This window comes from Pituophis catenifer, unplaced genomic scaffold, assembly GCF_029215685.1.
Source record: "Pituophis catenifer annectens isolate HBS135680 unplaced genomic scaffold, rPitCat1.0.hap2 SCAF_11, whole genome shotgun sequence".
Classification (NCBI taxonomy): Eukaryota; Metazoa; Chordata; class Lepidosauria; order Squamata; family Colubridae; genus Pituophis; species Pituophis catenifer.
In genome coordinates this window covers 28,211,177-28,237,072 of record NW_027256891.1, presented here as the reverse complement: position 1 = coordinate 28,237,072, position 25,896 = coordinate 28,211,177, and the positions used below count along the sequence as shown (strand labels likewise).

At 56.7% G+C, this 25,896-nt stretch overlaps 2 protein-coding genes across 4 annotated transcripts; both read right to left on the bottom strand.

Annotated features, from left to right (window-relative positions):
• Window positions 1-148: 148 nt before the first annotated feature.
• PHKA1 (phosphorylase kinase regulatory subunit alpha 1) lies at window positions 149-16,630 on the bottom strand. 3 transcript variants are annotated; one of them, XM_070952137.1, is made up of 33 exons: window positions 16,423-16,630; window positions 14,845-15,003; window positions 13,895-13,942; window positions 13,535-13,703; window positions 13,311-13,393; window positions 12,795-12,875; window positions 12,387-12,485; window positions 12,012-12,158; window positions 11,844-11,897; window positions 11,266-11,388; window positions 11,045-11,140; window positions 10,162-10,269; window positions 9,652-9,730; window positions 9,265-9,399; window positions 8,906-9,015; window positions 8,429-8,573; window positions 8,214-8,292; window positions 7,875-8,050; window positions 6,059-6,235; window positions 5,804-5,892; window positions 5,365-5,504; window positions 4,865-5,021; window positions 4,701-4,780; window positions 4,222-4,300; window positions 4,012-4,141; window positions 3,762-3,863; window positions 3,461-3,576; window positions 3,046-3,084; window positions 2,199-2,243; window positions 1,946-2,116; window positions 1,575-1,628; window positions 1,120-1,320; window positions 149-826 (listed from the first exon to the last, which is right to left on the bottom strand). In XM_070952137.1, exons 1-33 carry the CDS (start codon window positions 16,498-16,500, stop codon window positions 653-655), a joined length of 3,723 nt encoding a protein of 1,240 aa, XP_070808238.1. In that variant the 5' UTR covers window positions 16,501-16,630; the 3' UTR covers window positions 149-652. The 3 variants fall into 3 exon arrangements, with proteins under 3 accessions (XP_070808238.1, XP_070808240.1, XP_070808239.1); XM_070952139.1 differs by having other exon boundaries at window positions 7,971-8,050; XM_070952138.1 differs by lacking the exon at window positions 3,046-3,084.
• A 3,310-nt stretch (window positions 16,631-19,940) lies between these two features.
• Window positions 19,941-23,046, bottom strand: BMP15 (bone morphogenetic protein 15). Its single transcript, XM_070951710.1, has 2 exons — window positions 22,719-23,046; window positions 19,941-21,979 (listed from the first exon to the last, which is right to left on the bottom strand). The coding sequence occupies exons 1-2, from the start codon at window positions 23,044-23,046 to the stop codon at window positions 21,129-21,131; spliced, it is 1,179 nt and encodes a 392-aa protein (XP_070807811.1). The 3' UTR covers window positions 19,941-21,128.
• Window positions 23,047-25,896: the final 2,850 nt, after the last annotated feature.

Below are 25,896 nucleotides of genomic sequence, written 5' to 3'. Positions count from 1 at the left end.
GAGGGGGCTCCTGAAGTGGCTCGGGGATTAACCTGATCAAGAGGAGACCCTTCTGAGGTTCTGCAGTTTGCTGCCATCAGGCCCTCCCCCCCCCAAAAGGGAGATGCCCCTCCCCGACTCCCCCAACTAGCCCCCGTCATTCCTCCCACCCCACCTGTGCAAATGCCAGACCTAGATTTCCAGCCTGCCCCAAAGGACGCTCCAGGGACTTTTCTTCCCAGAATGCTGTGTCACATGTGGCAGAAAAGACCCTCCCCCAAACACTGAGTAGAGAAAGCAGCATCCCGTCTCGAATGGAGTTGCTCTCCAGGAAAGAGCAAAGCACCCGTGATTGACACTAACTACAAAAAGCCCCTCCAAGGGAGAAGCCCTCCCTAAGAACAGTGTGGGGCTCCTGGTTCATGTGGAAAGTAAAGTCCTCCAACTTCCAGAACCGTCCAACAGCAACTCATGGCTTCTGTTGTCGGGAGACGGAGAGGGAGAGAGAGACCCCTTCCGATGGGAAAAGTTCTGGGCCAGACACCTCCCAGTTCACATCTTGCTTGCTGCAGTTCTTGAAAGTGGCTGGCTGTGCTGCTTGCTTCCAAGGTGCGGAGCCAGGGAATCGCACCCCCAAGGTGACTCTTGGTGCTGCTGAGGAATCTAGGCAGTTTCACTGCGTGGTGCAGCCACTGCTTGGGAGGAACTCGTGCACGCAGGTAACCACCGCTCGGGAGAGGTAGGTCATGCTGCCAAACCTGCCGCTTGGAGCACTGTCGTAGAGCAGCTTGCAAATGCCAGTGGCCGAGTCCTTCTCCAGCATGTGGTCATCGGCCCCCAGGATTTTCTGGTTGCAACGTAAGAAGAAGAGCGTGTTATTGTCGGGGCTAAGCAGGTAGGGGACAAAAGCAGCTTGTCTGCCAGAGATCCCACTCTCTTTGGCTGGGTTTATGTCCCCATCTGCTCCAGCTGCAGCGGAGAGCCCAAGGACTCTGTCCAGCAGGCCAAGCTGGGGGCAACTTTCCACCCACTGGATTGTGAGCAGCCATGCTCTACAGCCTTTCCTCCCTCAACACCCAGGCCATGCAGCCTGCCTTTCCTCCCTGGGCCAGGGAAGCCCCAGCAAAAAGAGGCCCCAACCTGCTCTTGGTAGAACAAATCGTTTGCGACATGCACAATCCTGTCCACAGCTACCAGGCCCCCGAGGCTGGGACCCTCGGCATCCGTCAACAGTGTCAGGACCAGAATAGCTTCTACAAACAGCTGCCGGTACTCAGGCTGAGGGACTCGGTTTAGCACGGACTCAACGTGGACTGCAAACTTGATTTCTCCAGGAGTCATCTATGGCCAAAGGAAGCCTCTCTTGAGTTGAGCGGTCTCTAACCTGCCCCCAAATGGGGCTCTTTGTAAGGAGGAACGGACGGCTCCTGATAGCCACGAGGCACCCAATCAAGGGTCAGAACAGGGAAAGGAGTCTTCCCCAGAAGCCAGAAGGAACTTCTGGAGGAACAATGGAGGAACCCCCCTGCAGACACAATATTTGGGGAACAGGAACACCCCCCCTTTTTAGGATAAAGGGGCAGTGCAGCCATTACCTCTCTGGTTGTGGAAGAAGGGAGAACAAAGCCTTCAACAGAGAGCCCGTGGCACTGCAGGAGGAGAGGAGAAAGGCAGCTGTTTCCACAGGCCATTTTGTCTCAATGGTCTCAGCTTTTCAGGTGAGCCAGGAGGCCCGGCCTGCTGCCCCAATTCTGCCAGCTCCTGCTCATCCTCCGGAGTAGCTGACAGTGAGCTTGGAGCTGCCCACAGGAGCTGCTTAGCCTGGCTGCACCGTTCAGAGCTCCTCTTATCCGGGGCCTCCTTTCTTTGCAGCTTCCATTCAGGCGGCCCAATGCCTTGGACAGTACTGCTATGCTGCAGCTGATATTGGGGGGGGGGGAGAGCAGACGGGTGCCACCCCCTTCACCTTCTGCAGGATCCTCCAGACCTTCTGGTAGAATCCCACTGGGACTCTGTTGAGGGCCCCATCCAGCCGCCGCCGCCGCAGCCACTGCCCTTGGCGCCCGTCCTTGGCGGAGGAATCCACTGGGGCCGGAGCGGGATCTCTTCTGCCTGGAGTGAGGGAGGATCCGGACAACTGTGGAGAAAAAAGCTGGAGGGTTGGCCATGCCCGCAGAAGCAGCCTGTGGCCAAGCAGCAGCTCGGGAGGGAGGACTTGCCTGGGTAGGGCCCACTCCAGCTTCCAAGGAATGCAGGGTCCCAGCCTGGAAAGAAAGAAAGAGACCAGTTGCAGCCCTTTTAGGAGACCCGAGGCAGCCACGGCCACAGCACAGGGAGAACGTGGCGTGAGAGCCGAGCAGACACACCAAGCCACGGCCGGTTTATCTGTTAAAAGCAAAGCTGTGAGAAAAATTAGCGGACCCTCTTCTTTCAAAAGCCAGCACAGGGGAGGGCTGTGGACCCTGGGAAGGGAAGCCAAGCAAGCACAGGCGGCTCCAGTCCAGACTGCCTGGCCCAGGGAGGGACACGGCCACTCATGAGGCGGCTCCCCTGGAGTCAGAAGGCAAGCAGGCAAACTCAGCTCTGTATGGAGACCCCATGGGCTGCAGCATGTGCCCCTCGCTTCCACAGGCTTCCTGGGCCATGGATTCCCACTGATTGGCCACATTTGGGGAGGTGCTCCCAAGGAGCCCCTTCTCCTGAGGGCCCTGAATGCCCACTGCTACAGGAAAGGGGGAAAGCTAGTTTTAAGGTGCCCAGCTGCCTCCACCACCTCCAGAACTGGCTGGAAAGGGGAACTGAGCCAAAGGGCTTCAACAGGAGCTTCCACTGGTTTTGCCGTCTCCTCCGGACCCTGGGCTGGCCCTGTCCAGTCAAGGTCAGCCCACTCCTTCTCCCTTCCCTCTGCCAGAAGCAGCAGTTGCATTTGCCACACTCAAGGTGTCCTTCAGCCACCACCCCCATCCCACTCGAGGCCCTCTGTGGCTCCTGCAGGCCCAGGTCCCCCCTGTAAGGCGAGAGAGTCACGAGACAGCCGCCCTTTGAAAGGAACACAGGGGGGTTCACCTTAATCTCGGACAAAGACCGCCTACTTCTATCCAGTTGCTGGAAGAGAAAAAAGGTGTTAGATGTGGAGAGGAAACTGCTCTCCCTGACACTAACGCGCCCCTCCCCCCAGATGGAAAAGCCCAGCCCACCTGGAAGAAAGGAGCAAATTTGCCCAGGCTGGGGAGATAGTAGAGGAGTCAGCTCAAAAGCAGCCCAACCCCCAGTTCTGCCAACCACCTTTGGCTGCCCCACAAGGGAAGGAAGCCCCTATCCCCATCTGGGGCTCAGCAGAGCAGCTGTCAGCCAGGGTGGAGAAACCTGCAATTTCTCCAGAAATTCCCCTTTGCCAGCAGTCCCGGTGGGACACACGCTTACCCTCCTGCCTCTGAAACTCTCCTCCCGGCCTGGGCAAGGCCAGGCAGGAGCAGCCCACCTGTTTGATCTCACTCTTGAGCTTGACGATGCCAGCGCGCTCCGACTTTGTTGCTCCCACAGCCCCAAACTCACGGATGGAAACCGCTGGGGTCAGGGTGGAATCCGTAGCCCGCACTGCAGGAACATCAGGCCCCAAGACTCAAATGCCAGCCTGGGTTCCCTCACCTCCATCAACAGGTGAGTTCAGATAGCTGGGCTACCAGCCCCAGGATTCCCGAGCTGGTTGCCTCCATTTGGGCTGGCTCTGTTGCCGTACACGGCGGACCCCTCCCAGCCCCCACCCGAGGCAAGCAGCTCACCGCTTCTCTCCACACCAAATTCTTTGCCACTGAGGATGTGGTGGAGAAGGTTCTTCATATGGGAAGGGCTGAGGCTCATCAGGCTTTCGGCAGCTTCTTCACCTGAAGCCAAAGGAAGAGGAAAGGAAGAGCTGATCAACCCACGGTTCCCCCCCCTTCCTGAAAGGCCCCTCGCTGCAGCCACAAAGTGGTTTCAGACACAAAAGAAGCCTCCAATTGGCCCAGCAGCACCCAGGCTGATCCCACTCACCCGAGCAGCAGAGCGACTGGGCCAGCTCCATCGCCATCACCTGAATGATCAGCCCAATGCGCAGGCGGAACATCTCCGCAAAGAGGGCTGGCTGTGTCCGGATGTACATGGCGAGGTAGACCATGATCTCCTGCAGAGAGAGAGAGGAAGGAGCAGCCCTTGGCAGACCCGGCCATGGCGGCACCCGCAGAAATGCTGGTCGTGGCTTACCTGCGTCAGGATGAAGAGGTTCATGTTCTTCTCGCTGGCCTCGTCTATCAGCTGGGTGAGCTCCTCGTAGGGCAGGGGGCTGTGGAGGCAGCAGGACGGGATTGTGAGGAGCCCACAGAAGACCAATCCCAACCTCCAGACTGCCCCAGTGAGACTTCGGCAGCCCGAGCAGGGACCGCTCCCTTGGACATTAGAGCAACTCAACGCCCAGGAGGCTGCCGTACCCAGTTTGGGAAAGCTTAGCATAGGGGAGCTGACCTACGCATGACTCTGCCTCCTCCTCCTGGGAAGGACTCCAGGTGGGAGAAGCTTGGGGAGAATTGCCCACCGCCAACTGCCTTGTACTTGAATCATTACCTTACGTAACTATAGAATTGTAACGGATGCTATAATGATAGACTTTCTTTCTTTTTCTGTCTGTTTAAGCAATGAAGATGGTAACAATTTAGCCAGAGCCTACAATCAGGCCGGGGACTCACGCAGTGATGGTCTTCTCTCGAGGCTCTGGGGGCAGCCCCACCGTCAGGTGCTTCTGGTGCGACAAGAGGTCTGTGCAGGCCTAGAGAGAGGAGTTGCTCAGGTGGGCAGAAGAAGGAAGAAGGGAGCGAAAGGAACCCAGTCGTCCCAGGTCAAGGTCCAGTACCTCGTCCAGGGCCTCCACCTTCTTCTTCAGGATGCCAGAGATGTAGCGGATCAGGGCCCATTGGCGAGTTGCCCCAACTTTGCTGTAGAGCTCCACCAGGAGACCCTTGACGGTGGCCCCACTGGTGCCATGGATCTCAGTGTCCCAGTCGGGCCCCCTGAAAGCAGAACCGAATCTGGTTAGAGAAAGGGGCCGTCCAGGGCAGCAGCGGGCACCCAGCTTGCCAGAGCAAGCGACCTGCTTGGAGAGCAGCCCAACGGAACTGGGACTGCGGTTGCTGCTGAGGCCGCCCCAGGCAGGGCCGGCATAACACAGGAGTCCAGGCTGCTGGAAATGAGCTTCTTCCCTTCTTTGTGAATCATTGCAGGAGCCCCAGGCAGATTCCCTTCCAGAGGAGGCCCCGTGGTGGCAGCCCTTGTGGCAGAGTTTTCCAGGGTGAGTCTCCCTCTCCCCCGGGGTTGCAAGGTGAAAAGAAGGGGAAGGCCCCGCCTGGTTCCTACTTGAGGGTGTGGAGGAGATGGAGGCAGCTGGCCTGGTCCTGCAGCGTCTGGCATTCACGGAGCTGGTTCACCAAGGCCTGGCAGTCCACCTTCCCACTTGCATCCTTGGGGAGACTCACTTTGCCAGGGAGGACAGGCACCTTGTGGAGGAAAGACAACAGGGGGACTTGGGGAAAAGATGGCTCTTTGATCAGTTCATCACTGGAGTTTACAAGAAAAGCTGCTCCAAAACCAGGAAAGGGGACCGAGAGATGCGGCTGAGCCACTTTATGCACCTGGAAGGAGGGGAAGGTGCAAATGGCCCCCAGGGCCCCCAGTCTTCCCCCGATTTGCTGGCAAGCAGCAGGTGGGGGCAGGGGAGCTCTTGGCAGCTCCTGCTCCTCCCTCTGGGTCATGGAAGCAGCCCAAGGAGACAGGGAACAACGTTCAGGAACCTCACCTGGGCCTCCTGTTTTGGGGCAGAACCCAGCAAGTGAGAAGATGGCTTATCGTCCAGGAGAAGCTTGGAGGGTATGTACAGGTTGATGTCTGCAACAGAGACAGAAACAATGCCCTCCCCTTCAGGGCGTGGCACGGCTGGCTGCTTGCTGGACAGTGATCGGCCAGCAGGGCTCAGGAGAAGAGAAGGGTCTTTGGGCCGAGAGACCCTTCCCCAGTGTGCTATGCATGGCTATTATCAGAGGCAGATGCTCACTCTCCACATGCAGCTCCTTTGCCTTCGACATCAGGGACAGGAGGTCCTGGGTGCTATGGACAGCGGCACGGAAGCGATTCAGCCCCCCTGTTTGAGCTGTGGGTGGAAGGCTGACTTTGGGGGTGGAGTGATGGAGAAGTTGGTCGAGGTACTGGGCAACGTCATCGCAGAGGTCAGCTGCATGGAAAGGAGCCACAGGGAGAAAGCCTCAGAGAGGTCCAGAGGAGTGGAACTGCCTGTCCAGAGGGCTCCTGGCCAAACCAAAGGACAGCCCCAGGACGGGGGGGGAGGGGGAAGGGGGGGAGAGTGCAAGCCCAAAAAAGCCCAACAGGCAGAGGAGCCCCTATTGCAAGGCCTGCAAGGTGGTGCCAGCCAGGCAAGTCCTTGACAAAGCAGGGAAGGAACACCATTTCATGCCCCCCTCAAAGATGGCACAAGAGCCACAATGGCCCTTTCCACGCTCCTGGGCCCACCAGCTGGGTACAAAGCCATTTTCCACAAGGAAAACATCTTGCCACCCCTCCATGTTTCATTGCCAGAGCGACTCCCCCCCCCCGAAGAAGTCCAACTCTCTCCCGCAACCTGCAGGCTGAGAGTGCCAGAGCGATGCTCCTGTGTTTCTCCGAGACTGCGTGGGTGACTCACCACCCACGCTGGGCCCTACTCGGCACTAACACCCAGCCCACCACCTCCCGCATGCAGCAGCCCAGAAGGTGAAGCATTTGTCCCCATTGCAGACATGCAGCAATGCACCATCCATGCCAGTATTCGGAGGTGGTATGGAGGGGGTGACCGCAGGCTGGTTACAGACATTGTTATGATGGGGTGATGAGTCAGAGGAATCCAGAGAAGGAGGAGGGTGTTTGTGGCAGCAGGAGAAGCCAGCAGAGACATCTATCGCTGTCGGGGGGTGAGCCCACCCAGTGCCTGCTTTCCCATTTGTCTTAGGGGCAGTGAAGTCCTGGCAGAGACACTTTGATGCAGTGGTGAAATCCAATGTTTTTTACTACCGGTTCTGTGGGCATGGCTTGGTGGGTATGGCAGGGGAAGGATACTGCAAAATCCCCATTCTCACCCCACTCCAGGGGAAGGATACTGCAAAATCCCCATTCTTACCCCACTCCAGGGGAAGGATACTGCAAAATTCCCATTCCCTCCCCACTCCAGGGGAAGGATACTGCAAAATCTCCATTCCCACCCCACTCTGGGGCCAGCCAGAGGTGTTATTTGCCGGTTCTCCGAACTGCTCAAAATTTCCGCTATCGGTTCTCCAGAACCTGTCAGAACCTGCTGGATTTCACCCCTGCTTTGATGGCTTCATAGGGAAGCTGTTCAGAGGTATAGTTGGTCAGGTGGAAAAAACCCTTCTGGGATGACCAGCAAGTTTTTCATCCTAGACCTGCCTAGCGGCAATGTGCTATCCTGCTGGTTGTCGCCTCTTCCATCCCAGCCCAGGGAGGCCCCAGTTTAACAGGGACCTCTGCCTCCTTTGCCTTTGGCTCTCCTAGCTGAGCAGAGAGACCTGAGAGTTCCTGCGGTTCCTCTCCCCCGCACTCAGAGCCTTTTGGCTTTCTCCCCAGGCTGGCTCCCCACATGGACCAGGATGACGCCACCTGCTCTCTTCAGCCCAGGAACACAGAGCCCCTACCCAGAAGGGACATTAGAAGGCCGGGTTGGAGGTTAATTACCGGGGCTGACAACCGTGAGTTATGCTCCAGCTAGGAGGCTGTGGTGTTACTGTCTGGATTAAGAGGTCCGGCATTCCTGATCACCACACACCCGAGTGCAGGAAGCAGGGACGGTCCCGTCTCCTTACCATCTTCTGTCAACTGAAAGCCATGCATCCAGTCCTCAGGGTCTAAATCTCGGAAGCTCTCAAGGCTGAGCCCATAGTCATCGGCATAAAGCTTACCCTCCAGCCCAGCATCCATGAAGCTGAGATGGGTGCGGCACGAAGTGGTGAGAAAATCAGACAACCTACCAGTCTGGATCCTGCACGGAGCCAAAGTAGAGGGAGAAGGACAGGTGGAAAGAGTCCCAGTGCCAGAGGGAGTAAGGTCCCCTCCTTCGAAGGAGCGCCCATGGGCTCATTATCTCAAATTCCCCACGGGAACTTCTGTACCACCCCTGGCGGGAAAAGGCACCTCAAGCTTACCTTGCCCCTCCAAAATACCCATCCTGCAACTTCCTCAGCGTAGCCAAGATGGCTGGGTGGAGGTTGGTCCCCGTTTCGTCTTTTCAAAGGAGAAAAAGCAGCCAGGGATTGGCGACTCTTCAGAGGAAGGCCAGGCAAACTGTGCCCCAGCCAGGCTTGCCACTGCCACCCACCCCCTTTTGAAAGCCCAGCCTTCCACTGCGCAGGCAACGCACCGAGCATGGTCTGCGAGATGGGGAAAGTGATGGTGGGCCGCCCCGTCATGCCCCAGCGGCTGCACAGGTAGGAAAGGTCCGTCCGCAGCATCTCCACGATCATCTGGTTGTCCAGAGCCAGGTAGAACTGCTGCTGGTCGATGAACTGCAGGGACAGGCAGGACAGACGCCAAGAGAGGTCACGGGGGTGGGGGTGGGTGGGGTGGAGAAAGCCCTTCCCCTCAATCTCAGGTGTTGAGCAAGATATGCAAGAGCTGTTGGGGGTTTACAGGGAGGGTTGGGGGGGGGGATCTGTGTGTCTGGCTGTGTTCCAGGAAAAAAGGGAGGAACTGCCAGGTTCTTGAACTAGCCCCTCCCCAATTGAAAATACAAGCACGCCCACCCACACCCAAACACCAACAAGGTTCTCCAATGCCCTGGTGCCGGTTCCCCCTAGGGCTGGATACCCTGCTCCCACCCCCCTTTCCCCTCACCAACCTCAGGGGTGAAAGCAAAAATGTTGTCCCGAACGTCATAGAACTTGGATGTGGCAAGCACCCCCATGTGCCGGAGGGGGCGCCCGCTGAGGCCCATGCGCTTGTTGCGGCCTGCCAAGAGACAGGGCAGCTGGCTCAACTGCAGAAGCAGCCCCCCCGCCCCCGCCCCCCTTCATCCTGCAGGGCCACTTTACCTGTGGCTGGTCAAGAGGCAGAATAGAGGAAGGGGCTGCTGGGACAAGGGGCCAGCTGCTGGTCAAACATGGAGAACCCCGAACCCTCCCACTACCCCAACCACCACCAGCAAAACTCTGGGGAGAGGAGAGGGAAGAGGTCTCTCCAAACCTCCCTTGGGCTCACCCAGGCGGGCGTAGATGTAGCTAAGGATCCTGGCTGGCTGAATTCGCATGGGGTAGACTTCAGCCACTGTCTCCACCAGAATGCCCTCCTCGCGCAGGATGGCCTGGATGGCCTCTGTCTCTGCCAGGAGGCACACTAGCCGGGAGAAAGGAGGGCAGGGTCAGGGCTGACCTGCAGGGCTTGGAGGGGCCCTGTTCCCCCCAGGGGGTCCTGGCAGTTGGCAGGAGGGCAGGCCGGCTGCCCCAGGCTAGGCAAGGGGGCCTGGCCCATGCAAGCACTCTCCAAACCACCCAGGGCCCCTCCAGAGTGCCAGCCTTCCACATCCGCCTCTACTGGGTGGGGAAATCCCGTGGCAGAGCCACCCTGGGAATCCCTGCTCCCTCTCACCCTGCACCACCACCACTGGCTTGGGAATGGTCGAAAACCTGCGGTTCAGGGGGTCAATTTCTCCTGGAGCCAGGAATCCCTGCAAGGAGAGGCATGGATTATGGCAAGGGCCCACTCCTCCACCCCAAGGCCCTGCTGGGAAGGCCACCCACAAAACCCAGAGGAAAAGTCTGCTTCTGCCATTGGGTGGACAGGTATACTGCTCATGAGGGTGGAGGTTTCATTGCACTAATAGGTTACTGTTGCCCTGAGAAAGCCTCGCCGGGACGCAGGCAAAGCACCTGCCGAAAACCTCTTTGAGGCTGGATGTTGATCTCGGGAATCCCAGAGAAGGCAGCTGCAATAACAAGCCACCCACGGCTGAACTTCTGCCAGCTGGCATCCGGGGAAGCTACCAGAGGGCTGGTTAGTGCTGAGCTGGGCTTCCCTGGGGAGGGCGCCCGGAGATGCCCCTTGACACCCACCGAGAGCTTCAGGCGAGTCCAAGGCAAGGACGGGGCCGAAGCTCACCTCTGCCATGAGGCAGCCTAGGATGTAGAGGGACTGGGCCCACATCAGTGGCAGCTTGCCCACGGGAAGGCGGTCCACGGTGTGGGGGTGGCTGTATTCCTCCTCCACCTACCAGGAAAGACCAAGAGAGACTTGAGATTTGGGAGAGCAGAAAAAGGCCTGGCGCTGCAGAGGAGTTACGCTTGGCTGGCCCAATCCACACCCTGAGGAAACACAAAAGCCAGAGAACGCACAGGTGCCCAGGGATTGCCAGGAGCCCTGAAAACCTAGTAAGGAAACTCCAAAAACAAGTTTAGATGCTTTCAAAGAAAGGCCCGCTTCAAATATGCTAAGACAGTTTGTCTGTTAATTTGCATCCAGAAAAAAAAATTGGACTGGAAGATGTAAACCAGGAAGATGTAAACCAGATGAAATCCAGCAGGTTTTGGAGAACCGGTAGCGGAAATTTTGAGTAGTTTGGAGAACCGGCAAATACCACCTCTGGCTGGCCCCAGTGGGGTGGGAATGGAGATTTTGCAATATCCTTCCCCCAGGAGTGGGAAGGGAATGAGGATTTTGCAGTATCCTTTCCCTGCCACACCCACCAAGCCACGCCCACAGAACCAGTAGTAACAAAAATTGGATTTCACCACTGATGTAAACGTATCCATTAAACCAGAACTCCCCAACTCCTGGCTGCGGACCAGTCCTGGGCTGCAGCATGCCAGAAACCAGGCCACACAAACAAGCCAGGCCCCTTGGGGGCCATTGTCCTAAGCCCTAGTCCCCGTCGGGCCCTTGGATGCTTCACCGTCTGGCCTCTGTAGGAATGGCCGCAGGCAGGCAGGCATCTCTTCTTGCGGGGGGGGGAGGGGAACGGGGGGCAGACTTCTCTTTTGCTGACCTTCTCCAGGGGGACACAGTAGAGCTCCGGTACCAGCCGCAGCCCATTCTTCCCCTTGACCAGGACCCCTTCGAGAGCTTCGCGGTATTCCTGGACCTGAAAATGGAGCCGTGGGAAGAGGTTGGCATTCACGAAGACCCAGGCAGGTGCAGGTCCCGCTCTCCCGGCCAGCCCTGCCCCCCTGCCCCCGATGCTCCAGCACAGCAGAGTGCCCAGCTCACCTGCTCCACATTGCCGCTGAAGAGGCCGTCAATGATCAGGTAGGTCCAGAAGAGCGGCCACTCGCATTCTATGTTCTCAAAGAGTTTCAGCTCTGCAGGCTCGTAGTAGAGGCGATTGGGGTCCTGAGAGGGATGGCAGGCGGGGGGGGCATCAGTGGGGGAGCTGCGAAGCATCTCGTTTCCTTTCTCAAAGGTAACCGGGCAGAACTGTACAACGGTAGAGGAACCTCCGCACCAGAAGCTGCACAGGGCACGACCCCCTTTCCCAATATTGACTCGTCTTGTTGCTTTTTCACAAACAACATATGTCTGACCCCAGAACAAACCACGTTTCTCCTAGCAATAAAATGTTGCCAACTGCTCAGTAAAAAGCGCAGGTCAACTTCCAGCCACCCTGTTCAGCCGTGACATGCAACGGCTTTGCTTCTGTCGCAGGCAGCTTTTAAAAATGCAAAGGCTCCACCTGATTGCGTGTGGGCCCTGACTTGTGCCAAGCAGTGTGCTGCAGCGGACTGCCCAGAGACAAGCGGGTCAAGACGAGACCTCTTGGGGCCTGGAACTGGCATGCTGGAACTTACCTCCTTGGGAGTTCTGTAGCCATCACGGAGGAACCGGCAACAACCGTAACGGCCCTGAGAACAAGAGGGGACTCGTCAGGCTCTTGGAGAGCTGAAGGACAGCAGCTTGATCGGCAGCTGGGCTGCCCCCAGCACCGCAGCCTGGCAGCCAAGGACAGAAGAGCTTGCCTGCAATTTGGCAATGATCTCCTCCTTGGTCTTCTCCACCACGTCCGTGTCCTCCACAGCAAATGCCGGGTAAGAAATGACCGAGAGCAGGCTGGCGTCAATCTCCTTGGAGGTGGAGGCCCTCGGCAGCATGGAGTGCAGAATCGACTGCCGAGACAGAACCAGAAGACGCTGTGCAGCCCTTCAGGCAACTGGCAGCATCCAGATGCTCTGGGCTGCAGCTCAGGACACACCCCAGGGCAGACACTGACCGGGGCCCTGGCATGCGGACCCAAGAGCCCCCATGAAGTGGGAGCCTCTGCCAATCTCAGCTGCCTGCGACCCCCTCCCCCCCCAATCCAAGGCCTCCGAAGAGGGGTCCAGTCTGCCCCTCACCTGGCAATATTGCACCTCATCTGGCAAGACGTGGATCACTGACTCTGGACTCCCCTTGGTGCCAAAGAGGTCAAGTTCGTCCAAGGCCTCCAGAGCTGCCTAAGAAGCATTTGAGACAATCTACAGCTAGCAAGCTGGGCACAGTCTCTCCTGACTCTGAAACCCTTGGCACACCAGAAGACGTAGGAAAGGAACTGCAGATGAGTTGCTGAAGGAATCCCCTCCTGGCAGAAGCAGCAGACACTGGGGGCAAATGCTCCTGCCCTGGGACTCCTGCAGCTCCCTAAAATTGGGAATAGCTTTGGGGACAGTGAGGTTTTGGGGAGTGTATCCTACACCTGAAAAGCTTATGGGGCACATTGCTCTACAATGGGATTGAGCCCCTCCAGCAGCCCAGGGTCCCCTCACCTTTGCCATGCCCACTGAGCTGGCATTCAGCTCTGTAATTCCTTGGTTTGTCTTGTCGCCACGTTCCCATATCCCAAAGTCCTGCCAAACAACATTAACATGTCGATGATGCTGGAAGACACAGAAGGCTATCGCTCTCGGCCGTGAGGTCCAGAGCATTCAGCAGCCGAGCCGGGTACCAGAGGAAAGCAGTCCGGTGGAGGCTGCACTGGTGGGTGCCCAAGGTGGGTGCCTAGCCCGGCTGCCAAATTGTGCCCCACCTGGCTTGGACTTCACCCCCACCCCCAAAGGCAACAAACATCCCTGGGAAAGCAGCTGTGCTTTTTCAGCCAAGTAGAAGCTTTCCTCCCATTTCTTCTGCTGGATCCCAACTGGCCGAGGCCCTTTGACTTCGAATGCCCCAAAGTTCTTGCTGATTAAAGCCATTCCCCACTAAGCCTGCCTTCTGGAAGTAGGGCTGCCCACGGCTTCCCCCCTCCCTCAGGTTCCCAGAGCAACAAGCCACATGCCACTCACCGCAGTCTTGTATGCGGCCTCGATGTAGAAGACAAGATTTTGGACAAAGCTGACTTCATCCAGGCTGTGGATGATGTGAAGCCCTGGAAGAGAGACGATGCAAGGCACAGCTGGGGCCCCTCCCTCCCAGGTGTTCTGCTGTGAGGCCAGAGGAGAGCCAGGGTTGCCCCCTCCCGCCTGCAGAGCCCGTCCCTATCCTGAAGAGGTCGTCACGCAGGCCTTACCAGAGGCCGTCATCTGGGCCAGCATCAGCAGGTAGAGGGAAGTGGCGTCCAGCTGCAGGTGGCCCCACTGGTCATCTCCCACCACGGTGGCACAGGTGCAGGTGTTGTACTTGGCGTGCAGGCAGTCCTTGGGGCTCTGGCTGTACTTGAAGTCCTCCACTTTGTCCACCTGGACAAGGAGCACGTGGCCAAGAGGAGTTGGCTGCCCTGGCATTTGGCCTCAGTGAGTGGCCTGGCAAGCCAGCTGTTGGCCTGCAGAAGGCCTGGAACGAGCTCAGCAGAAACTCAGGGGCCCACCTTTGCCCTGGGGCCAGGAGTGGCACAGCCCCTGCCAGCCATGCTGCCCTTTGAGAGCCCTACCTGCCGCATCATGCACTGCAGGAGGCCCCTCATCAGCTTCACAACGCTCTGCAAGAGGAGGAAAGGGCAGAGCAGCGGTCGGAGGGCGGCCAAAGAGGCGAGGTGACCTTTCCGAGGTCCAGCTTGTAACCAAAGCCGGCTCATCTGCTGCAGCCTGTTCTTGACTTGCTGATGCAGCCTGGCTATCGACACCCAGATCTCTGCAGCCCCATTTCCTACGCTCATACGAGGCACAGGATAAACTATCACCCTCCCCCACACCCACTTGTCCTGCCATCATAAATAGAAGCCCCCGAAAGAGGAGGCAGCCGAAAGAGCGGAAGAACTTGGGTTCACTGGGCTCGATTCCAGCCAGTTGGTCACTGGGTGAGGAGCAGCCGAGAGCAGCCGCCCCTACCGCCAGGCCCAGGTGGAGACTGACCTCAGTGGATAGCCCTGGCCCCAAGATCCCGTGTTACCAGCCTGACCTTTACAGGCAGGAGATAAGATTACTGGTGTCACTGCAGGGCATTCGTGGTGCCAGGAGGGAGGCCTGCTTGTCCCAGGATTCCCCCTTTCTAGCAGTTCAGGCAAGGCCCGTTTGCTCTTCTAGAGGAGAGACCCTTCCCCTCCTGCATGGCTCCTGGGGGCCACAGGGCAGTGTTGCAGCTTTTGCCCCCAAGAAAGAGAGCATACTCCCAAATCTCACCAGTTTAAGCTGCCCTCATAGGGAACTGTGTGAGACACACCTTGCCTACTCAGCCCCGAGAGGGAAGAAACGTGTAACGGGCGCTGAAAAAGCAAAATCCCCCCAGCCTCCCCCACTCCGGCCCTTTCCAACCTATCCACAAGAGGGGATTGGTCAGCAGCTGTTCTAGACTGGCTGGTGACAGAGGATGAGGGCTTTGCAATGGGCGGCCAGCCAGCCAGCCAGCCACACAGCCCCCCTCCCTCTCTGTTGAGGGCAGTACCTGCTCCAGTTCGTAGGCTTTCGCCTTGTCCTCGTCGCGGTCCGCATTCTTCCGGTAGGCCAACCCCAGCCCCCACACGGCCAAGATGCTGTAGACATTATCTCGGACCCAGGCGTCTGGATGGTCGCAGCTGGCTGGAAGCAACCCTGTAACGGGATTCTGGGGCCAAAAGCAGAAGGGAGAGAAGGGCAGGTGGCTTAAAAAGGAGGACCAGAGAGCAGCACAAGTGGTGGTAATTACTGCTATGGATGTCAGGGTCCTTGTGATCCACAGCACATTTGGTGAGCAAGGCAGATCAGAGTTGCCCAGAAGGTGCCCTTGATTTTGATCCTGCAGACCAAGGGGCCACCGCGACCCTCCTTCGGAGGCTGCTGACCAAGCAAACCTGGTCAGGACCGCCACAGAAGCTGCTTGGGGGCCAACATCTAGAGAACCACCAGCAAATGGGGAGGGGGGAGATTCTGGGCCCGCTACAGCTTGCTCAAAGTAACCCCACCCTCTCAAATGCTTTCACCCTTTCCACACATTCTGCCAATGGGTCCAGCGTGCAAATGACCACTTCATCGGACTTCTCAGACCTTTGGAAGGCAGGAGTCCCGGCCCACTGACCGCTGGTGGTTGCTGAAAACACTCAGCCAGAATCCTTGCTGGCTTCCTTCCCTCTGCCCAGTGGGCGCTGCCACCGGCTGCCCCAGCCAGCACCCGGATGTACAGCTCTCCTGGCTGCCAACAGCCTCATGGCATCACTTCTGGGCTTGCTCTGCCAGCCTCCCTTCCTTTGCAGTTTGGGGAGCAGCGAAGCCTGGCACTGCTTGAGTCCTGTCCATTCATGAGGCGAGAAGAGTCTCTGGCCCCTCTTCCTCCCTTGGGAAAGGAGGCCTTCCTGAAGAGACACCCCCCCCAGTGGGTACCCTCAACCCAGACCCTCCAATAGATTCATGTGGAGCCATAATCAGCTGGCACTTAACATCCTCCAACTGTGGCACAATGAAAACAAAGGTGTTGGAAACAAAACTTTTGGCAAAAGGCCAAACGGGGACGGAAATGATTAGGAAGCTCTTCCATCTCCAAGGCTTCCTGGGAGACTCTCCCGGTTTCAAAAGGGCTGCTGGGGGGTGCGGGGCACTGGTGAAAAAGTGCCTCGTATCCCGTCCCCCACCGGGAAGCCCACGGAGGCGGTAAAGTCTGTGGGGCAGATGCTTTCCTCATTCCCTCCAGGAGCTCCTTCACCTTCCGGTAGCCCCGGGCGCGTCTGAAGACTGCGTTAAGCCAAAGTGTGTGCAGGGGGTCGCTTTGCAAGACGCATGGGGGGGGGCGGGCGGGGCAGTCGAGGGCAGGTCCGGAGCCCCTCCCGGGAAGGGGGGGTCCCAGACCCCGGGTGCCACCTCTGTGCCCCGAGCCGCCTCTGGTCGTGCGGGATTCCAGTTCCCAGCAGCTGAATGTAACTTCGGGCAGCGCTTGGGAGGTCGGCAACCGGAGGCTGCGCGGCGCCGGGACCCCCACCGAGCTGAGAGCGAAGGGCCCCGAGGTAGCGGGCTGGGGGGCGGCTTGGCCCGCTCGCTGCCCCCGAGGGCTCACCTGGTGGCCGAGGACGGTCTGTTGCACCAAGCGGGCGTAGCCGTCGAGCCGCACCCCGGAGTTGCTCCTGCTCCGCATGGTTGCGCTCCTCGACCCCGCCGCGCCTGCCTCTCCGGAGCCTCCGCAGCTCGCCCGGCACGGCCCGCTCCGCCCAGGGCCCGCCCCGCCGCAGCCCGGCAGCAGCTGCCCCGCCCTCCTTTTTGGCACCTGTTATAGGCGGGCGGGGGGGGGGGTCGCCAGCTGGAAGTCCCCCTCCCAGACGCAGGCGCCGCCCCGGCGGAGAAAGAGGGAACTGCGTCTCCCGGCCGGTCCTGGAAGCCCTGTAGCCAGCAGGTTTCGCGTTCCCGCTCGCTTTGCGGGCGGAGGAAGATGCACCCCCCACCCCCCAGCGAAAGAGTGGAACGAGGAGCCCCCGGCGTAGCGAAGTCCTGTTTCCAGCCGCTTGGGGGGCGGCCTGTCGCGGCACCCGAAGACTACCGCCCTGCCAGGACCAGCCGCTTCTTTCGGAAGTTTACTTCTCAGGGGCCGGCGGGGAGGAGGCGCGCGCCGCCTGCTGCCGAGAGCGGGAGCTGCACCTTTCCTCGCGGAGGTGGTTGGAAAAATCTTCTAAGTTCCGAGCTGGCGACGATCTTGCCCTCTTTGCCCAGGGTTGGCGAACTTTCTAGGGCAAGGCGCCCAAGGGCGGGTGAGGCCTCTAGGCGAGGAGTTTAGCTGAACGGAGAGGATTCCGGTTTCTTGGCAGAAAGCAAGGAGTCCGGACAGGATGGATGTTGAAATCCGGAGCCGCTTCTTCCCATTCCTTTTCCCAGATGTTTTTGGTCACAATGAGGTTCACGTGAGGTCATTGGAGAGGCAATTTGTTTTTTGTTTTTTTTAAATTAATATTTCATTGCATTTTTACAAGTAAACAAATCTTACTCATCTTATGCAGAACTGCGACCATTTACATACCATAACATTCCATAATTTCTATTGATATTGTTTCCTGATTGCTTATTTGTACCCTATGACTATCATTAAGTGTTGCCTTATGATTCTTTTTTTAAAATAGTTTTTCATTTTTATTTCTCATAAACACATTTACATGTAGAGTTATTTCCATCATTTTTCATTCACCTTTTCTTTTAACTTTCATTTTTAATTTTTACTTTTTCGGGGCTGCTCTTTTACCCTTTACCTTTACTCCAACCTTTCCTCTGTACCTTATGATTCTTGATGAACGCATATTTACTTTTATGTACACCGAGAGTGTATGCACCAAGACAAATTCTATTCTATTCTATTCTATTCCAATTCAAATACACTCTATACATTTTTACTATACATTTTAATTCTACTTCTATTTTGTCTCTTTCTTTTCCTTTTTTCTGTTCTCAATCCAATTGTACCACTTCTCCCATATTGCGTAGTATTCCGAATCTATTTGTTCTTTCAGTTCAATTGTTAATTTATCCATTTCAGCACAAATACTTTTTTAATTACTAAACCTTCGGGAGGTATATTTGTATTTCTCCAACATTGCGCAAAAGCTAACCTTGCTGCAGTTATTATATGTAAAATGATATATATTATTATTTTATTGCATTTCCTTTTAGCTATCCCTAGGAGAAATAGTTCCAGGGTATATTCTATCTGATGTCCTGTTATTTCCTCTAACCATCTATGTATTTTCTTCCAATGCTTCTTCGTTTCAGGGCACAACCACCATGTATGATAAAAGGTGCCTTGTTTTTGACCACATTTCCAACAGTTCGGGCTTAAATTTGGATATATCTTCGCTAACCTAGAAGGTGCCAAGTGCCAGCGATAGAACGTTTTATATTGGTTCTTTTTGTATTTTGCCGATTTAGTTATCTTATAATTTCTATTCCAAATTTTCTCCCAATCCTCCAATTCAATACTATGCCCGACATTTTTTGCCCACGCTATCATAACTCCCTTCACTCGATCTTCAGCTCTATCAAATTCTAATAAGTAGTTAAGGAGAGGCAATTTGTAATACTGGTGTTTATTTCCATTTCAGAGTTCTGGGAGAGATGAAATGCAGGGAGGGCTTTTTGTCAGTGCCTATTTTCAAAACCCTGCCTTTGTGCAATGGGAATCAATTAACTCTGATGTAGCAGTGGTAAAATCAGACTCCACAAATGCTCCATGGATAAAGGATAACAGGTGTGAAGCAGGAGACAGAAAAGCTCCTCTCTTATGGAACACCAAGCCCTTCTACTCCTCCTGTGCGATAGCTGCCTGTTGTTTTCCCGACAAAAAAACGAGTCAGTGAGACTTCCCTTCTGTTGCTTAGCATCTGTTCAGGACCCACTCCTCCTCCTGGCCCTTTCTGAGCCTGCTCATCTCTAGCAGACTCCTTCTGTGAGTCATACCCAGAACTGACAGGACTTGCAATTAGGTCCAACCAAGCTACAGTGGAGCAATTGTGGTTTGGAAACAGTGCAGCCCATCACTGCCTTTGCTCTGCTTTGCTTTAAGGGGTGGAGGTGGAGGAGGGGTTGTTGTTTTGTAACTACGTATGTTCACAGTCTATTATTCTACTTTTTCACAAGTAATTTTACTAAGACAGATATCCTCACTCCTCCTTCTCTTACCTGAAAAGCGTTGCAATGATTTCTTCCCTTGTTTTTAGCCCATCTCTGTAACATTGTTTTGAAATGTATTTCTGACACTGAAGTATTAGGGTTTTATCCAATTTGTGACATCTGCAAATTTGTTCCTCATATGTTCTTGCTGATAGTCTGTGCTTTAGTACGGGAACATTTCATCCTTCATCTTCCTTCCGTTATAAACCATTATGTGCTTAATAGTAGATGGCTCACATTCTGCCACCAGCCAGCACCTGAGCTCTGTGGCCTTTGGGGAAGCAAAGACCAAGAGAGCCAACCAGAGGCCTGAGCTCCTCTCCTCAGGGGTTGTATCATGCCCATTCCAGCTGGGACTGCAAAGCAGGGATGGCCGATATTGGGGAGTTGGAATTGCTTCCACCCCCCTCAATTGCACCCAGTTGCCAGTTGGAAACATGTTGGGTAGCCCACATTGTTGCCCTTTTGCACAGATTCCTGCTTTGCCCCAGATCAGCCCTATTGGGAAGAGAGGAACAGCAACTGGTGGCAAGAGCTCAGGCCGCCTGGGTGGCCACAGAGAAGGACCTATGAGCCACGAGTTGGGGAATGGCTGATTCTGTGCTGCAGATGTAACAATCGCCTGGCGGAGCTGAATTGTGGGTCAGTTACAGTAATAGTTGGAAGGGACCATGGAGGTCATCTAGTCCAACCCCCTGCTCACACAGGATATCTGTACTAGGGATTCGAACCGCCAACCTTTCTGATCGACAAGTTCAGTGTCTTAGCCACTGAGCCACCTAGTCAGATGGGCTAGTCTGGGCTCCTCCCCTCTCCCTCGTCCAGCACCGTTTTTCCTTCTTCCCCAAATCAGAGGCTTCATTCATCTTTAGCAAAACAGAAACTACATTTATTGCAGGATCTCATTTAAATATACCATTTAATAAATAGAAAGTTTTCTCAAGTTATCAGTTTTTTCAGGCCAGGTAGGCGACAGGTACAAACAAGTAAGGGTGAAGAGAAAGACAACTATGGACAAGGCCTTGGAAGCGTGGGGAGGGCCAGCGGAGGGGGAGGCCTGCTCCATCATCCAGTGCATGAGAAGGTCAAGGCCAAGTCAGGAGCTCTTTCCCACCCAAGACTCCACCACGCCCAGGATGGGAGGAGGCAGCTCCCAGGGAAGGCTCAACCAACTAAGCCCCCAAAAACCATCTCTCCTGGGCAGGGCCCCAACCCACTGCGATGCAGCCACACCCCTAAACACCTTCTCCCTTGGTTTAAAAGTCCCCTTTGCTTCCAGAACAACCTTCTTAGGGAGCAGAGCACCTCCAGGGGGCTCTTCCCCCACCCGAAGGTCTTCTTCTCAAATTCTTTCAGGAATTCACTGCTTGACATCTCCCGGGGTTGCAGACAGGTGTGAGTGTGCCTTTATTTGCAGTGTGAGAGGTAGAAGCAGCAGAGCAAAGAACTGGCCACACAGCAGCACCCCTTAAGCAGCAGGAACAGAAAAGGGGGGTTCGAGTAGTCCAGAGACCACACAGCTCTTGCTGGAGGAGGGGGCACTGGCTTGGGGGGGAGAGAAAAGGGCCTGTGGGGGGGGAACCTATGGCTGGAACACCTGCACACCCATTTTTTTCAGGCTGGGCTGCAGGATACAGGATACACCCTTCTGGGCCAAAAGGGACGGTGGCCCCCGGCATCAAGAGGCTTATGCAGGCAATGAGACCAAGTGCTGGTGAGGGAAACCGGAGGGACCCTTCATGCCTCAGCACGACCCCAGGACAGCCGATCTTTGCATCTCCTGCCTCCCATGGACCCACCTGCTTCACCGCAGCCCTTCCCAGGAGTGCCAGCTGCGCTTCCTTCAACTGTTCTCCACCAAGCTCTGGCAGGGTGAAATCATTCCAGGAGTAAAAAGGAAGAGGAGGAGAATTTGCCAACCTGTGCATAAAAATCCTTTTGTAAAACAGCCCAACCAAGGTGCTAGTCCTCTGTGCCCCTCAGAAAGAAGGGTCTTGGATCCAAGTGAAAAGTTGCCAAATGCCTTAAAATCTGGATTCTCTCTCGGTGAGGCAGTGGGTGGGAGCGAGCGGAGGCCCAGGGAAGGAGGCAGCTTGTTGCCAGAGATGAGGCTGCTCACCGGCAGGTGCAGGACTTGGCGATCATGTCCTCATACACCTTGAACAGGATGTTGTTATTCTGCTCAATCATGAGGACGCCCACAGGGCTGTACTCGTAGGGCACGCAGGACGGGCGAGGGATGTTCGGGTCCACGAACTCGTTGATCAGATTCTGGACGATGGCGTGGTTGGGGGAGTTGTAGCCATAGCGCAAGACCCGGGGGCACGTTCCCTTGCAGTACTGAGGCCGGTATGAGTGGGGGGCAATGATCCAATGGTCCCAGCCCAGCTGGCGAAAGGTCACACGGAAGGGGTAGAGGGCACACTCGTTCTGCTTGGTGCCAGGGCGGCGGCGGCTATAGCGGGGCAGATCCAGGTCCAGTTTCTCAGCTCGGCGCATCCTGTGGACACGGGCAGAGCTCTGTGGGAGCTCCCCTCCCATGGGAGCCCGGAGGGGTTTCCAAGTGTCATTGAGGTAGAGCAGCAAGAAGGGATCCTCCAGGGAGGGGGGGCTTCCCTCACCAGGCCTGCGGGGAGAGCCCCAGGCCCATTCCAGAAAGGCGCAGGCGTGATGCAGGCGGAGCAGGTGGCTATTCTGGGCAGTCCAGGACCACGGCTGGAGGTGCGAGGAGAGGTCCAGCTCCACCCAGCTGTCCGCAGCAGATGTGGTGGTGGAATTCTTCAGCAAAGCCGGGCTGACCGCCGCCTGTGGCAGGGCGCTTCCACCAGGGAGTGGGGTGGCTGTACACCAGAGGGGGCCGTTAGGCGAGGATGGACGCTGAACGTAGACAGCAACAGCTCTGACCAGGCGCTGGGCTGGCGTTTGCACTTCCAGGCGGTAGTCAAGGGCCCAGATGAACCAGGGGCCTGCTGGTACAAAGAAGGGGTCAGAACTGGAGCAGAAGAAGCTGCCCGGCCCAAGAGCCAACCTTAGGCCCCACGGGGTCCCCAGCCTTCCTAAAGAAGAGCCCCTGCCCATTCTCCTGTGATGCCGTTAGTCCATCTCCCCAATTGGGGTGGGCTGCATGCCACTTTTGGGGCATCCACAATAAAAAATCATAGAAGCTGCTTTCACCCCCAGGACCTGCTGAGTAGAGTCCCCCACCCCACCCCACTTCTGAAGGCCCTTCAAGAGCCTAGCAGCCCTCAGCCTGGGGGAGGCAGCAGAGCCTTTGGAATAAGTGTCCGTAAAAGAGCCCCATTTCAAAATATTCCGTCACTGTAGTGTGCAAGACAGACTGCAGCTCATGCCGCAGATGCAGAAGGTGGTGCATGAACCGCCTGGCCAAGGAAAGCCCCTTCTTGCTTAGAGGCAACGCACCAGAGCAGGGCAACCCGGTAGGGCTGGCAGTCTGGGCTGCAGGCTGGCAACTTCCCTGCTGCCCGGGCAGCTGTCCCACCCCGACCGGGTCCAGCGGTGCTGCGGGCTGGGGCTCCTCTGGCCAGCGGCCTGCTCGAGAGCGCGCTGAAGCCCAGCACACGGCCCTTGGCCTCCACCGGGACTTGCCGACTGCCACGCCCTTCGACTGGTCAGTAGGGTCGAGCAGGCGCCGAGCCCCAGCTCCCGTAGCAGGCGGCCCCGGAGAGGGTCCCGGCCCCAGCTCACCTGCCCCAGCCTGGCGGGCCTTGGCCGAGGGCCGGACCAGGCGGATGGTGTTGCTGGAGAGCCGTTCGTCCCTGCGGGGCCGGCCGTGCCGGTCCGCCACGCTCCGGTAGAGGTTCCGCATGTAGCGCAGCGGCTGTCCGCTGGCTCGCCTCCGGCTTCCCCCGGGGAGCCAGGATCTGGGGGGCGCCTGGCTCAGGAGCATTTGCATCAGCGGCAGGGAAGGGGCCCCTTCTGCCTCCGCCGCTTCCCTCGCGCCTTCCAGAGCCTGCGCCAGGGGGCCCAGCAGGGCCAGGAGGAGAGCAACGCTCCACGGCCGCAGCCCCGTCATGGCGGCCCTCCGGCTGCGCTGAAGCGCGGGGTCACAAGGAAGGAGCCGGGGAGCCCCACGGGAGCATCGTCTCCCGGGGGGGAAAGCAGGGATGCGGGCGAGCCTCACCCCCGCACTCCCATGCTAGGCTCCCCGAGCAGCCACGGCCAGGCCAGGCCAGCGGGCGGGGCAGCCGGGCCGGCTTCGCGGGCCAAGAAAGCTGCGCCGGGCGAAGAAGCAACGCGCCGGCGGCGCCGGCTCCGTTTAAAGGCGGGCCTCGCTCCCCCTTAAAGGGCCGGGGGCTCCTGCTTGCGGGCTGGGCGGCCGAGGCGCCGGGGGCTCAGCCCACTCCTTTGCTCGACGGCGTTTCCCTTCGAGAAAAATGCCGGCCCTTCTGGCCACGGAAGCCGCTGCCGCAGCCATCAAGTCTTTGGGAAGGCGGGCTGTCCATCAGCGCCTTACTCTCGCCTCCAGACCAGAGCAGGAATGGGAAGTTATGTTCAGCTGCCCACCGGGAACTCTGGGATTTGGAGTCCAGGCACATCTGGAAAGCCACCCCCGTTACTCGAGCTGTTTCCTGCTCCCCCTTGTGGCGGGCCGTTGTGATGACATCAGCTTAAAACGAGCCCTCGGCCTTCCTGACCCACAAAAGAATGGGACCCGCGTCTTCCCAGGGCTGCCTTTGCTGGCGCTCATGGCTCCAGGCCAGCACTGAAGGGCTGGCGGGAATCGGCAGATGCAGGAAGGAGGCCTGGCTTGCATGCAGCCGGGCTGACTCCACTGAAGAGGCCCAGCTGCCTGGAATCTCTGCCCTTTGGTCAAGCCTGCCAGGCTTCTATTTATCTTTCTTATTGGAAAGGCAGGCAAAATTATTTTGTGCTAGCCCGCCTCTTCCCTCTCCATCCTTTCCCACCTTCTGCAGCTTCAGCTAAGCACACTTTGATCCCCAAGACACGATGCCGGAAAAAAAAAAATTAAGCCTTTATCGTTTTGTGCAAAGTGTTTTTACTGGCTTGGTGAATGTGGCACTTTTGTGTGTTTTGTGTATATATAAACCTGAGTGAAGTGGCTCACCTTCCGTGCTTGTTTTCAACATTGGCTTCTACAGGGTGATTAAAATCTATCCTGTACAAATCACTGACAACAATAATTCGTTATTTATTTAGGCCTTTGTACCTTTCAAAGGTATAAAATCAAAGTTATAAACAAAATAAACAATCCTAGCCGAATGCATTGAACAAGGAACATAAAAGCAGGGCAGAATAAACTCCAGGGGAGGATCAGACCCACCAGGGTAAAAGCATCAGTAGAATGGTTTCAGGGCCCTTGGGAGCCACCATCTTTCCTCTCCTTTGGCCCTTCGAAGGCAGACTGGAGCCTCTCCCCCTCGGCTCCAATGGCACAGCCCTTCCCGCCCCTTCTACCCCTGGCACCAGCATTGCATTCCCAGGCAGGGAGTGTCTTTCCGCCTTTGGGCTGGACCCAAAATTCGAGAGGGGGGCAGGCTGAGCTAGAGAGCCTCCATTCCCGACTGGAGCAGCTGTCTGGGTCCAGAGCTTGGGCATCTGTCTTCTACAGTGGCCCAGAACTGTCTCCTTTCAGGGGTAGCAGGGCCCTCTTTCTTCAAGTGCCCCTCCTTCCACCTGAGGCTGCCAGAAGCTGATTTTCTGGCTGCTGGAAGCCAGTGCCAAAGGCGTCTGGGCAGGACTGCTGCTGCTTCTGGGGCAGCGGCTTTGTTTCCAAAGGGTCTCCAGGGGGAACTTGCTCTGCACCCAAAGAAGTCAGGCAGTTGAGCTCCATCCAAGATTCATCTCAATCACACCGTAGCCTTGGGGTGGCTCTGAAGAGCCCTGGGCCAAAGCAGGGGAGACATTTGAGCAAGGGTTGCCCAGAGAAAGAATTCATGGCAGAGAGCAGGGGGAGCGGAGGCACCCCACCAGGTGAGGGCAGCCAAGGGGATTCGGCAGCCAGAAGCAGCTCGTCAGTTCTGCTGGGGCAGCAGAAAGGGATTTCCTCCCCACCATTGAATCTCTGGATGCCAGAAGAACTCCAAAGTCCAGGGTTCTGGGCTTTTCAGTCATTTTGTAAACTTCGTGTTTAATCCACAAGACTTAAAGCTGCCAAGGTTGGAGACCCCTGACAAAAAAGCACATCCTTGCCAACTTACCAATGGGTTCTGCAAGGAGGGGAAATTTCTGGTGCTCAGCCAAGCTCTTTCCCAGCACAAACAACAATCCAGAAACTTGCTCTCAAGTATGTGTCTAAACCTCTTATGTACATAGACAAACTTCATGCTTCTGATGTAGGCATGAAGTCAATTACATGCCTGAAAATGACCACTCCAGGTTCTCCATAGATCAGCTGAGAAACGCTCAATCGTTGCAGCCCACAAAGTCTTTGGGACCCCTAAAGATCAGCTCAAATTGGTCACAGCAGAACGTGATAAAATTACCAGTTTTGGCAAGATTCTCTTCTCTCCCTCCCCTGGATTTTGACCACAGCCATCAGCTCAGGCTGACCTTCTCCAGGCCATCCAATGCCCTGGATGAGCTCTCCAAGGGAGCAGCCCACGGGTGAAATCCAGCAGGTTCTGGAGAACCGGTATCGGAGATTTTGAGTAGTTCGGAGAAATTGGCAAATACCACCTCTGGCTGGTCCCAGAGTGGGGTGGGAATGGAGATTTTGCAGTATCCTTCCCCTGCCATGCCCACCAAGCCACGCCCACAGAGCCGGTAGTAAAAAAACCTGAATTCCACCACTGGAGCAGCCAGCCTGAGGAAAGGCTCTCTGCCGGGCTGAGAGAGAGCCAGCTATAAGGGCTCTGCTCACACGAGCCAAAGCAAAATGGCCCAAAATGGTGGCTTGGCTCCC